The 14834-nt window shown below is 42.9% G+C and overlaps 1 protein-coding gene across 1 annotated transcript in view; it reads right to left on the bottom strand.

Annotated features, from left to right (window-relative positions):
* GALNT1 (polypeptide N-acetylgalactosaminyltransferase 1) overlaps window positions 1–14834 on the bottom strand; it is a 60241-nt gene that overhangs the window by 18507 nt on the left and 26900 nt on the right. The window contains exon 4 of the mRNA XM_035134301.2: window positions 99–265. Within this exon, the coding sequence (XP_034990192.1) occupies window positions 99–265 (167 nt within the window). The remainder of the gene's footprint in view (window positions 1–98; window positions 266–14834) is intronic.

Below are 14834 nucleotides of genomic sequence, written 5' to 3'. Positions count from 1 at the left end.
ACAGTCATATCAGCAACCGGCATTTCAGTTTTGTTTGCTACTCAGGTTTTTTAAAAAATTCATGCAATATGCCCAAACTGCACCTTATGCAATCTTACCTCTTTCACTAGCATCATCTACCAGAATAATTTCTTCCAGCATGTGTCGTGGTGACCGGTTTATGACACTATGTACAGTTCGCAAGAGAGTACTCCAAGCTTCATTGTGAAAGACAATTACAACACTTGTTGTAGGAAGGTTATCTGGATATACTTTTGTCTTACACCTAGACAAAACACAAATAAAGCAAAGCAGTAATAAATGAACCCTTTATTATTACATTTGAATAAAAAATAATATTCTCTTTAATATTCTCTTTATATTAAAAAATATAAGGTAGGGACAAGGAAAACTTCCCTGGGGAGGGTGTTTCATCAATGGGTTGTCATCACTGAAAAGGCCCTTTCCCCAAGCTTTTAGCAATAGGCCCTTGTTCACTAATGCATTCAGAACTCACCTGTAAAAATGCCCTTTGGCGCATGCTACACTAGCCATTTCAATTGACTACTTCAACTGAAACACTGAAGCAAGAAGGCTGTAATCGCATTAACTTCCACAGGTCATCAATGAATGCACAAGAAAATTATGGGTACAGTTAGCTGTGTGAAACATGCTTCATGCAGAATAGAATGTCCTGATGTAGAGTGAATTTCCTGACAAGGCTATTGCTCAATTAAAATAGTTCTTACACATGAAGAGGATTTCCAGGTTATGGCTAAAGAATAATCCTTTATAATTAATCAGAGACTAGCTGAAGATGCCATTGGTGACCTTGCCACCATCAATGCTCCAAGCACTGAGTGAACCACTGTATCAGAAACTCTGGCCCAATCACAGCTAATCAGAACAGAACTACAACTTGCAAAGTACTGGATCAAACTCTACATACACAAGAGGCAGAAACAGTCTTGAAGGAGGCAGACCAGTACCTCAAATGTTATTCTAACAATGGGGCTTTCCCAACATCTCTAATGCTACCCATCCTAGGGAAGTGCTTTCAGGATGCTGGTATTTCAAAAGAACTATATTCTTCTGCCACACTAAGTATGTTCTTAGTGCCTTGATCCAAAAGGTTCTCCATTTTGTCTATGAAGGTATATTAAGCTGAGTTTTAGATACCCTGCACAAAAAAGCAGCAAATGCACCTCAGGTTTCCTCCATCAGCATGAATATAACCGCTCCTATTACCCTTATGAGAACGGTATAAGACTCCATGAATATGCAAACAGCTTCCTTCCTGTCCAGTTCCAAATGTACTACTTATCCTAGAAGCCTATTCTCCCAGTCTCATAAGACAACAGTTCCCCCGGTAGGGAGGTGCACCTCAAAATCCCAGTAGCCATCAAATGCAAAAGAGGATCATAATCCATTTGCTAACAAGGAAGTCTTTTTGTTAGTAAGCCTGGGAGCTCATTACAAGGAAAATTAAACTGTTTGGCTTTTAACCAGTTAAACTAATTTACATGTCACAAAACATCAAGTAGCTTTGACAACTCTGAAAGGAGAGGACGTTCTCATTCAAGAGGAAAAGAACTTACAATCTAATAAAGAGAAGCTATCAACAACAGTTAGAACATAATCTTTTCAGTATATTTAGGAATATGAAATATTCTGTTAAAGTAGCATACCAGTAACAAAATGGTTTAAAATTAAAGGAATGGAGTACTACACTAGTTGCCCTGGTTTAAGACATACTGACGCATATTTCAAATGTCAAGTTCTGTTACTTACAGTTATTATTAAAAAGAAAGCCACAATAATTTCAGTAGGAAAGGCAAGCAGCCTTCAAATTTGGATAGAAACACAAAGGACAGGGTATTTTCAAACTCCCCACAAGAAAAGGAAATTGGTGAACCTGTGCATCAAGCAGAGAGCTGTGTTTTTTTCTGTTTTTCTGCTAGAAGTGAAGAACTGATTGAGTCAGGATTGAGAACTGGTAAAGCAGAATAGATTACAATATGTCAAGACATTGAAAGGCAGTCCTTGATACAGTACTTTGACTATTGTTTCTATTGACTGAGGTAAATGTGGGAATGTATCCTAGTAGCCAAAAAAATTGAATAGATTAAAATATACAATGCATGGTCGCTACACACACAGTAGTTGAAATCCCCTCCCCCCAGCAAGACAAGACAAATGAAGCTGCTGCCTGGCTGACCAAGACAGACCTTTACAAAAACAGATTTGATAGGATGATCATGAGAACCATTTAAATTCCAAGTCACAATAGAGTAATGTTGAGACGTGGAAAAGGGCTTCCATACAGCACACTCTTTTAGCTGTATGAGAAAACTTCTGAAGCTCCTTTAGTGTCTGGAACAATAACCTGCTTTATTATTATACCCGTGTTTCCCCCTTTTTAAGACACCGTCTTATAACTTTTTTCCCTCAAAAAAACACAGGGTGGCTTATTTTCGGTGGGTGTCTTAAGTAAGATGCAAAGTGGTAAACAAAATAAGGAAAATATTAGGTGTGTGCAAGCAGTTTTGCATTTATTTCTATTATTAAAAGAAATTTCTTTCATTAGCCCTTCATTAGAATTGCAGTTGGTTCATTCATCATTTGTTTTATGATGAATGCTCTTCTGTTACCCATATTCACTTTGATTGCTTGTCTTGTCTTTTCTTACTTTCTATGCCTGTGCCAGCCAAACTGATCCTGAATTTTCCCAGGCATCATTCTGAGATTTTCAGAGGAGGTGTGTGTGTGGGGTGTGTGGAATGCTAACCATCACACCAAAGAAATGGCAGCACCAACTGAAACACGCCACCCCATTCTGCAAAATGTTCTGGGATGATGCAGGATCTGGAGCAATCTGGGGGGAATAAAATGGCAGCTGCCAAAAGGCAGTCTCCAAACTCTGATTCTGCTGCTGAGTCTAGTCTTTTTACAACACAAGGAGGCGGCTTGCCAGGTCATCACCCAGCAGCGCGCGCAGAGCGCCCCAATGCTCTATGAGCCGGCAGGAGGAGGAGGAGGATTGCCGGGTGGTCACCCAGCAGCGCGCACGGAGCACCCCAAATCCTATGGGAGCCGGCAGGAGGAGGAGGAGGAGGTTTGCCGGGTGGTCACCCAGCAGCGCGCACGGAGCGCCCCGAGCCTCTGGGAGCCGGAGGAGGAGGCTTGCCGGGTCGTCGCCCAGTAGCACGCTCGGGGTGCTCCGCCAGCCCAGACTTTGCCCTCTTCTCACTTGCTGAGGGAAGCGCAGAGCAGCTCCTGGCTCGGTGGCAGCGCTTCCTGTTCAGTAGCATCTCTCAGTCCTCCGCCTCCTTCCCCGCCCCGGTTGTCTCCTTTCCTCCCTCCCGCCTTTTCTCTCACACACAGAGAGGGAGAGCACCGTTCCGTGCACACGGCCGCTCAGCCATTCTTTCGCGAGCGTGTCTCAAACGCCGCTCTCCTCCTCCCCCCACCCATCCTTTCTTGTGTGCGTGTGCATGCCTCCTCTGTGCTTCTAATGCTTGGGTGTCAGGTCAACAGCCCGGGGAGCGCGAGCGCCGAAAGAGGGCCGAGCGCGCAGTGCTTGCGCCTCCTCCTGCTTCTCTCCGGGTGCCAAGCCGCGGCAGAAAGAGGAGGAGGCTTGTCGGGTTGGTGCGGAACAGCGCCGCACAGAGCGCCCCGAGCCTCCGGGACCCAGCAGTGCTCTGTAGCACTTTGAATCCTCCTCCTGCTGCTGCTGTGGCTTGGGGCGCTCCGTGCTGCGCTGCTGGGCGCTTTGTCGGTCCCGCTGCTGGGGCGCTCGCGGTCTCGTTCTAAGCGGCGCTGCAGCAGCAGCAGTAGCCAGTTCCGGGCACCAACCCAGCAGCCCTCCTCCTCCTCCTCCTGCCACGGCCGGCATGCTGGGTTCTGCTGGCTCGGGGTATGGCTTATTTTCGGGGTATGGTTTATAATCCGCAAAAGCATAAAATCCTGCTACGGCTTATAAAATGACTACGTCTTAAAATAGGGGAAACACGGTAGTTAACTTAGAACATGTATTTAAAGCCACCTAGCTGTGAAGCAGAGGTACAGTCAAACCTTGGTTCCTGAACGGCTTAGTTGCTGAACAAATAGGCTCCCAAACGCCGCAAAACCGGAAGTGTTTCAGTTTGTGAATGTTTTTTGGAAGCCAAACATCGACGCAGCTTCTGCTTGAGTGCAGGAAGCTCCTGCAGCCAATTGGAAGCCGCGCCTTGGTTTTCAAATGGTTCCAGGAGTCGAACGGACTCCCGGAATGGATTAAGTTCGAGAACCAAGATACCACTGTATAAGATTCTTAATCTAGGAGGAAATGTCTATGTAGATCACCTAAAATGTAACAAAATATTCTACAGCAGTCTTCAAAGACCCATTGTCTTGAGCTGGCTCTATGTCAACAGCAGAATAAGGTTAACAAAGGACCACTGGCATCCAATTAGACCGTCCAATAAGACATTTCAAGTCTAAAGATACCCTAGTGGCTAATCAATCGATACTTGACTGATTATATTCTATGTACCCACAAACAGGTAAAGGTAAAGGGACCCCTGACAGTTAAGTACAGTCACGAATGACTCTGGGGTTGCGGCGCTCATCTCGCTTTACTGGCCAAGGGAGCCAGCGTTTGTCTGCAGACAGTTTTTCCGGGTCATGTGGCCAGCATGACTAAGCCACTTCTGGCAAAGCCAGAGCAGCACACGGAAATGCTGTTTACCTTCCCGCCACAGTGGTAGCTATTTATCTACTTGCACTGGCGTGCTTTCGAACTGCTAGGTGGCAGGAGCAGAGACCAAGCAACGGGAGTTCACCCCGTCGCGGGGATTCGAACCGCCGACCTTCCGATCAGCAAGCCCTAGGCTCAGTGGTTTAGACCAGCGTTTCTCAACCGCTGTTCCGCGGCACACTAGTGTGCCGCGAGACGCTGGCTGGTGTGCCGCGACGTGCGGCGACGAGAAGGGCGATTTGCAGTGTCACGTGCCTGGCGGCCGCCAATACACAACACTAGCCCGCCGGAAAGGAAGCCGGCCGGGTCACGACGCGGGGCGAGTGCAGCTCTCAACAGCCACTACCACGGGAGGGTGGTTTTAGACAAACTTAAAGAAGCTAGCTGGATGAGCTCAACCTGAAACTTGCTGAGCAAAGGATTGTGCTGGCAGAGAAATCAGTGGCTTGTGAAGCCTTATTACAGGAGATTGCAACCAACACAGCAATTGGCAAGTGTTTCTTACAGTCATAATTATATAGTCAATATAGGGCGGCACAGAGTTAAATTTTTTAACTTTTTTAATGGTGGTGTGCCTAGTGATTTTTTTCATGGAACAAGTGTGCCTTGGCCCAAAAAAGGTTGAGAAACACTGGTTTAGACCACAGCACCACCCGTGTCCCATTACCCACAAACAGGTAAAAGTTTATCAATTGTGATTACCATGGATTATCGGAAGCAGAGCTAGTCAAACTGCTAATAATTCTAGGCAACCCTCAAACGAGGCCAAGCATGTCGCTGGTTCAAAATTGTTCAAAAATGCCACAAAGGGAAAAAGTACTGCAGGAAATACATAACACACACACACACACCCAAGGTATATTTTATAGATGTACAGCACAATCTTATATATCAAAGGAGCCAACTCCTAGGGGCCAAGGGGGATTTGAGCCCCCAGTAAAATATCTAGGGGGCCAGGGCCCCCCAAGGTTGATGGGCATTGCTATTAAAATGTCATGTAATGTGATCGATTATGTGGGGTGGGGCTTACCTGGGCCCTCGCAATATTTTATTCAATTTGGCATCCTTGTTAATCTACTCAAAATAACTCACAATGAAGGAAGTGGGACATTCTCCCATATAAATGGGCACAAGACTGCATCTAAAAAACATTAAGTGTTCATTGAGATTTTGTTCCATACAGGATATATCAAACTTGAATGCCTGTTTTGTAATCCCACCCAACAGGCAGTATGATAACAATGAACTTAATTGCCAATAGTTCAGAAAACAGGCACAAGACAAATGCAGAGTGGAACATTTCCTGAGGAAACAGCAATACTTTTACAAAAATTGATAGGAATTTGTGTGTTAAGTCTCTAAGAGACACTACTCCATCTAGTAGCCTATGTATACTAAATCTTTTCAGCATCCACACACTGGTTTGTAGTCAAGTTCAAGTCTGACTTTAACAGTTATTTCATAATTTACCTGACATCAAGAGAATGAAATTTTCCTCTCTTCTGATATAAGAAAGTTGCAATATCTCATGATTCAAGTAGAAATCTTCTTTAGACCCTAGAAACAAAATCCAAAATGGTCCTTAAAACCATTGTGGTTAGAGATTCAAGCAGAATTCATATAAAGAAAGTTCTGAAGATTTTCTAGTGCTTATGGCATAAGCCAGCTGCCCCCCAAGAGAGCTTTCTGGTGAAAAACTTAAAATTCTGTTCTTTGCTGTATAAAATTATTTTACATGCTAACTAGATGAAGGCTGAAATACCAGACTGTATGTATTAGTAAAAGATGTTACAAATCTAGGATGTGTAAAGTTAGTTACTTTTGAGAAGAAAAATAAAAAAAGATTTAGACTTCTGGTTTTTTCCAGGAAAATCCACTTTTAAAATGTAGGTGCCTAAAGAAAATCCTAGGTCAATTCTGTCATGGGCTCCAAACATGGAATATTGCTCTGTATTTAAGAGAAGCAACTCTTAAGAGTCTCCAACTCTCCTCTAGGACAGAAGTTCCTAGAAAGAACAAGAAGCACAGCGGACTGATGTATTTTCACCTCCTTTGTTTGCGATCAACTAAGAATGTTGGAGGCTGCTATCGAAAGTTAACTTTATTGTCAGGGCTTTTTTTCAGACAGAACTCACTGACACCTCTCAGGTAGGCGCCATTGTCATTGCAAGAGAACAAGGCAGGCATTCATGGTGAGTTCCGGCATCTCGTTTTTCTAGAAAAATAGCACTCCTTATCATGAAACCTACTTAAAATCTAGTTCAAAGCCGAACCTTGCGTGGGTCTTGAGCAACCATAACTCTAAACATTGGAGGTGATGTTCCTATCATCTTTCTTACTAATACATTACCTCCACAGAGGTTATTGAAGTACACACTTTATTCAATTCAATTTTATTCGACCGTCAGTCAGAAATAAACATTTATCCATACAAAATTTAAAACATCTAGACATTTAACATCTAAACATCTAAAAAACTTAAAACTGAAACCGACAATAAATTAGGCTATACTGTACATTTAGACCCATGTCAGCGCTGTCGATTTTAACCTTACGACGCTTAAGGGCCAAAAAAAAGAAATTTGGCCACCAAGGAGGCTATTGTTCCAGTAACATTATTCAGTAAAAACAAAACCTTTCTTTCTCTGGCTACAGGGCTAAGTTGGCATAGGAGTGGGTCTATAAGTTTTTGTCTAAGGTCTGCATAAAAAGGGCAGGTCAAGAGAATATGTTCAGTTGACTCAACCACTCCTAGGGGACAATGACAAGTTCTCTGGTCATATGGGACTCTCCTGTACCTTCCCAACAAGACCGCCAGTTCAAGGACATTTAATCTGGCAGCTGTGAGAAGTCTACGGTATTCCACGTAGTGGATTTCCGTGAGATAAGGGGCTGGCGATGTACACACTTTAAGACATTTTGGTTGGTCTTGTAAAGCTATTGCCCTAATGGGGATTTTTGAATTTTTATTGTGGGACAAAATTGATACTTTTGGTGTTAAAGCTGCTTTACCTTTCCCATAATTACCTGAAATATTATCTAAAAGCATACAGTAGTCATGGAAAAGAGAGCACACAAGATAAATAAGCATGAATTTTTGAATGAATGCACACCAAGACTGGGGAGAAGATAACACTCTACCAATGGAATAAACCTCAAGCTGCAGATGCATTCAACTTTGGGGTTGTAGACAAGACAAAATCTGGCATCCAAAGATCAAACAAAATCATCCACCTTTTCCACTGTTGAGACTTCAGAAAACTTCCAAAAGATCACCCAATTCATACAACTGAAAATATATCACATAATCACTAGTAGGAGAATATTCTTCATTTTTTACATGGAATTCCAAATTAAATTAAATGGCATGGCTCTGAATGCAAGAAATCAAGATCTAAAGGACTAGATGTGTACATTAGACCAGACAAAAAATACTTGGTCAAAGTATTTTCAAAATTTTACTAGATCAGATCAACGTGCTTAATAATTATGCTAATTACAAAAAAAATAGTTAATTCCATTGTTTCACAATAGCAATTAACTTTTTTAAGGCACATATGCTCAGTAGGTAGACCGTCTTAGAAACAGAATGGGTATTAACCAACATGCAAGACCTTGTTCATACATCTAAATAAAAACACAATCCATACATAACTAATTTAATCTATGTGAAAAGTCCAAAATAGAGTTGTATATCCACGCACAAGTTAAAAACAAGATGTGTCTCCAAGCAAGTTTTACATACCCTGATCTAAGAAATATGGGCAGCACTCAAGTGATAGTGTTGCTGAGCAGGTGATTTTGATACTTTTTTATACTGCTTTTCAACTTTGAAATGAAAATATAAACCAAAGGACAAAAAAACCTATCAGATATGAAGAGCAGAATCAAACAATTCAACTACCAAAGGAGAAACAGAAAAGAAAAGCTTTTAACCTGCCTCTAGAAAGAAAGAAAAGGTAGTCATACAAATCCAAGGGTGCTCATCTGACAAGTCACTGCAACTACTCTAGGTGGCTTCCAACGGAATGTACTAATACAAACACACATCAGATATTAAAAACTTCCTGATACAGGGCTGCCTTCAGATGTCTCCAGAAAGTCATGTAGTTTATCTCTGATGGGAGGGCATTCCATAGGGCAGGTACCTCTGCCGAGAAGGCCCTCTGCCTAGTAGCCTGTAGCATCACATCCCACAATGAGGGAACTGCCAGAAGGCCCTCGGATCTGAATGTCAATGTCTGCGCTGAACGATAGGGGTGGAGATGCTCCTTCAGGTATGCAGGGCCAAAGCCATTTAGGGCATTTGAGGTCAGCACCAACACTTTGATTAGTGCGCAAAAACAAACTGGGAGCCAATGTAGATCTTTTATGACCGGTGTTACATGGTCCCAGCAGCCATGCCCAGTCACCTGTCTGCAGCAGCATTCTGGATGCAGTAGTTCAAGTGGGAGATAACTAGCGCGTATTACCACTCTGGTGAGACAAGGCGCTGGCAGATAGGGTCTCAGTCAACATGCCAGATGGAGCTGGCAGATAGCCGCTCTGGACAAAGAATTAACCTGTGTCTGCATGGACACCTGAGTCCAAGATGACCCCAAGGCTGCGTACCTGGTCCTTTAGGGGCACAGTTACCCCATTCAGGACCAGGGTGTCCCCCACACCTGCCCGCTCCCTGTCCCTCAGAAACAGTGCTTCTGTCTTGTCGAGATGCAGCCTCAATCCACTGACTGCCATCCATCCTACAACTACCTCCAGACACTCACACAAGATGTTCACTCCCTTCACTGATGAGAGGTAGAACTGGGTATCATTCACATACTGGTGAACACCCAGCCCAAATCCCCTGATGATCTCCACCAGTAGTTTCATACAGATGTTGAAAAGCATGGGGAGGTGAGTGCCCAGGGGTCCGAACACTCATCTCCCAACATCACTTTCTGGATACGGCCCAGAAGAAGCAGTACCACTGCATAACAGTGCTCCCAATCCCCAACCCCACTATATGGTCCAGAAGGACACCATGGCCAATGCAATTAGCAAGAGTTGAGGAGAGCACTGCGACGCAGGTCAAGGGGGAAGAAGAAGAAGAGGAGTTTGGATTTGATATCCCGCTTTATCACTACCCGAAGGAGTCTCAAAGCGGCTAACAATCTCCTTTTCCCTCCTCCCCCACAACAAACACTCTGTGAGGTGGGGGGGGGCTGAGAGACTTCAGAGAAGTGTGACTAGCCCAAGGTCACCCAGCAGCTGCATGTGGAGGAGCGGAGACGCGAACCCGGGTCCCCAGATTACGAGTCTACTGCTCTTAACCACACCACACTGGGGAGGCGTTTTGGGGTGCCCCGACTACTTTGCTGGCGTAGGAACAGACGTACGCCATTGCCAGATTCTGGTTCGAACTGAGGGGTCATGTTTTAAGCTATCTCTGCACTGTAAATACCATGCACAATAAAAGTCTTTAAAGACAAACTGAACTCAAGCGGAGTTACTCTAGAGTAGCCACGACGACCCTCTGACACCTATGCACTTATAGCCCCAGCTGTTAAATTAGGCAGACAAAATTCCATTCACAGTGATTTGTATGCACCTGATCCAGCAATACTGGAATAGGAAAAGTTGAACTTACCATGAAGTTCCTTGCTGTTTGTATTTATAGACCAGGCAGCATTTATCCTGCCTTTCTAATTGGTTCCTATTACTCACATAAGCTTACATCGAATAAACTCCTGCAATTCATAATACAAAATCTTTAACACCCAAACAATATAAAAATACACTTTAACAGAAGGCAGAGTCAAAGATTTTGTGACCTATCCAGAAAGAGCACTCTCAGAGTCAAGGCTTATTTCAGTATCCTCCAGCAACAGGAGGCACAAACAGTACGATTTTTCTAGAAAAAGAGGTGCTGGAAGTCACCATAAACACATCCCTTGTTCTTTTATAATGGCAATGGCGCCCACTGAAGAGGTGCCAAATCTAAGTTAGGGTGATGTTCCAGCTGAAAAAAAGCCCTGGACACGAAAGACAGTTACTAAAGCAGGGGCCAATCAGGGAATTAGGAGATAGGAAAAAGGAAGGTGTCAGAAGGCAGAACAGAGCGGTTTCTTATGGAAACCTTGATCTATTCTGGCTATGAACCTTGTACTCACTGGAACTGAACTCAAGGGTGGTCTGCCTGCCATCCTACAAAAGGGGTTGCCATTTTTTTTGAGCCAGGCATATATGGAATGTTGAACAACTTCCATGAGTGCTGCTTATGAAGATGTCTGACATGCCTTTTAAGACTTGGGTCAGAGCCCTTGATCTAAGATGCCCTGCCTAGATAAAAGCCATCTATGATAGAAGCAACACTGACATATGTGCCAGTGTTGGAGAATCTTACTTGTGGATGTGCAAAGAAAGGCCAACATATCTGTATCACTGCAGAGGAGCAAACCTCTTTTCAGCTCTGCAAGATCTGAACACCATGGTCTCTGTGGCTATCATGAAGCCAACAGAATCACCTCCATCCCCAGTGTCCTCACCTTAAGAAGGACACTTGGAAAAACGGGGAAAGAAAAAAAGCAGCCCTTTTGACCAAAGAACCAATAAAGCACCAGTCCCTTCTAGTTCTTAAAACCTGGTTGTTTACTCAAGCACCCCATCTGCTCATGGTCACTCTGAAAACCTCTCAGTGGAGTCCATTCTTCCAATCTTTCTTCTGGCAGTTGAACCAGTCTGTCTGAGTATTAAATATATTTTCCTTCTCCACTGCAGTAGAAACCAGATTCTTTTAAAACTGTGTAGTAGTCAAAACAAGAAGCAGTGGGTTGTTTTTTTTTACTTGATGAGGAAACCATGACAGACTAGACAATTGAAAGCAGTGTCCTAGATTCCCTTTCCCTAAGAATGCCCAACTATGAATATGCATGGAGCCTCTTGGTTCCTAGGCATGCAATTAGGGCTGCAGTCAGCTTTGTACAAGCCCCAGAAGCAGAGGGCAAGGCAAAGAGATGAAGCCTTGGATTGCTTTATCTCTCACACACAATGGGAAAAGCAGCTGAAACTGAAGCATAGAAATGTGCAAATTGGCTTCTGCCTGGTCTACAAATGGCATGAAGTCCCTTGGGCAGAGTTCTGTGAGAAACTGAGGCTGAATCATGACAGGATGGTGTTGCTGTAGGTGAGAAATTTGGGATGTAAGAACTGGGTAGACAGCCAGTTTTGGAAAGTGTTGCAATCTCCTTGAAGGAACATGTACATAACTTGAGTACTTGATTCAGTATTGTCACTGATTCCCCAAGTAGTATCAGTGACATGTTTCCAACTTTGGCTAGTTTGCTAGCTACAGCTGTACCTGGACAAGGGTTGCACTGCCACAGTAATCCATGAAGGTAAGGGAAAAATACAAGTTTTTAAAAATAAAACTTACCTTTCTTGCTACACCCTTTACTTCAAAGATACACCAAGAATATCACACACATAGTGTAAAAGCAAAGATAAAAATAGAATGATACATAAAAAGACACCATCATGGATATACAATTTTTAGTCTTGTTGAAACTGGCTCATAGCATGAGTAGATTTGCATTCTCTTGTACCTTATTATACTGCTAACCAATAAATACACTCAATTTTTCCACAAAGAGTTCAGATTGTCTTCCTTCTTTGACCCTCCCAATATTTATCAATTTAACCATATTCACAATATCCCATACTTTAGTTACCTTTTCCTCCAGTGCTCACTTTTCCCAAATACAACAGATGATCAGTCTAGCAGCTGTCAATAAACTTTGAATTCCCTACTTCTAATAATATTTGATACTTTGTGAGCCCAAATAATTAAAGGATCCGTTGGCAGACACCATTATCACTTCAATAACTTTTACTATGCCAGCCCAATATTTCACAATCTTAGGGCAAGTCCAAAATACACCGTTTTTGTCCGTGTAGAAGACATGTGGGTGTCGTCTTATACACAAATTCCTTCAGTAGCACCTTAAAGACCAACTAAGTTTTTATTTTGGTATGAGCTTTCGTGTGCATGCACACTTCTTCAGATACTTCAGATATACTTCAGATTCTTCAGATACTTCAGATTCTTCAGATACTTCTTCAGGTATCTGAAGAAGTGTGCATGCACACGAAAGCTCATACCAAAATAAAAACTTAGTTGGTCTTTAAGGTGCTAGTGAAGGAATTTTTTTATTTTACTTCGACCCAGACCAACACGGCTACCTACCTGTAACCAGTCTTATACACAGATAGTGAATGCAGAGGGGGATGTGTGATTAATGGCAGCAGCAAGCAGGGGATTGGCAGCAGTGACTGGGCGGGAGATTGGTGGCTGCAACAAGGCCTGCTGGCGATTGGCTGTGGCTGTGTTAATTGGCCAGTCAATTGGCGGCTGCGGCAAGTGGGCAGGTGGGCTGTTGGTGGCAGTGAGCGGGCAGACAATTGGCGGCTGTGGCAAGGTGTGAGATCAGCAGTGGCTGTGGCAAGCGATCAGCAGTGGTGGGCAGGTAGGTGAGCAATTAGCAGAACTGACCTCCCCCACCTCCCAAAAAACAACTTAATTCCTTAATTTTGGGTTAAAAAATAGGGGGCATCTTATACATGGGGGTGTCTTATACACGGAAAAATAAAGTACTTAACATTCCACCATCAGTTCTCTTACACCTCCAATATAAATTACTTGTATCGTAGATATGACTGAGTCATAATGGTATTAAATAAACAAAAGATGAATGTATAAAAACTTGCTTTAGGTATTGAGCTGGTTGTATAAGGGACATTTTGCCAAATCCAACTCCACTGACCCAGTAACAGCTCATGTCCCACATCTCCCTACCATTTACTTTGAGAAGTACAGGTAGCGACCATTTAGCGTGTGTTCAATTGACACACGAAAGCCAACACACAGGTCATTTTGGACCCAGATAAGGGCGGAACAAAGTGGGCTTATACACGCTCTACCAATGCACGGGGGCGGGGGGTGCCGTGCCAGGAACGCAACACCCAGGCAAATTGAGGATTGCCTGTATTAAGTGTTATATCAATAATCTTAATGATTTTGTATAATTTGCTTAGTAAATTTTATGAGTTTCCTCTCATCAAATTTACAAATTCAATCCTTTTTCTAAACTGCCCATGTCTTACCAATAAGGTATTGGCTATATTTCTCAACTGCAAGTATTGATAAAAGAGAGGATAATTTTGTTGTATATCATTAACAATCTGATTGCAAGTTTTAACAGTACCCTCTTTAAAGAACTTTCTGTGTTCAAAATGCACATGAATCTTTCATAAATTATTATAACCCCCCCCCCAAAAAAATCTCTTCCTATATTTTTTCATTATATTAAAGTTCTGTGAGAGGTGATAGTTCTGGACTTGATTTATGTTTATATATACTTCAAATATTTCATAAAGCTTTGGTACATGGATTTAATTTAATACCCTTATCAAATTTTGTGTAGTGTCAGTCTTTTTCAAAAATTCTGCTGAAACAATGAATTGTTCTAATATGATAGATCTGTCTGGGTGGCCTGACTGGGGTAAATTTGTAAGCACAGCTGCATCGTATTATTTACTTAAAGGGAAGGCTAGTCCACCATTCTTAAAATTTGATCATTTTTGCAGCAACTTTTGAGCTTTTTCTTAACCCAAACATAATACTGCCAGCTAGTAATTATTTTATAATTTATTCCTAATGGAAGATTTAAAAGAAAGCATTTTAATAGCCACTATTTTGCCCATCCATGAAATTTCCATTTGGGTCCAATGGACTATTTCTTTCTTACCTCCACCACTAATCTGTCATGAATATACTTTGCACGCCCAGGAAGTAAACCAATCCAGAAGCGGGGCACCGCCTATGACTTAAATCAAATAGGAATGTCCCGTTCCCCACCCCCCACCCCACAGGATTGGAGTGCTATGGCACTTGCCCCCACCTGGGCATCTGGACAGAAGAAGCTCCATCCAGCTTCCTTTAAACAGGACAGCCCTTTCCTTCAGAGGGGCATGCAAAGGCTACAACCTCCCATCTGACCAAGACTTACCCAATGTCTAAACCGCCAAAGTTGTAATGATTGTTATGAGGGAAGAAGAAGAAGAGGAAGAGTTTGGACTT

The sequence above is a fragment of the Zootoca vivipara genome, chromosome 13, assembly GCF_963506605.1.
Source record: "Zootoca vivipara chromosome 13, rZooViv1.1, whole genome shotgun sequence".
In the NCBI taxonomy this organism is placed as follows: domain Eukaryota; kingdom Metazoa; phylum Chordata; class Lepidosauria; order Squamata; family Lacertidae; genus Zootoca; species Zootoca vivipara.
This window is presented reverse-complemented; position numbering and strand designations above follow the sequence as displayed.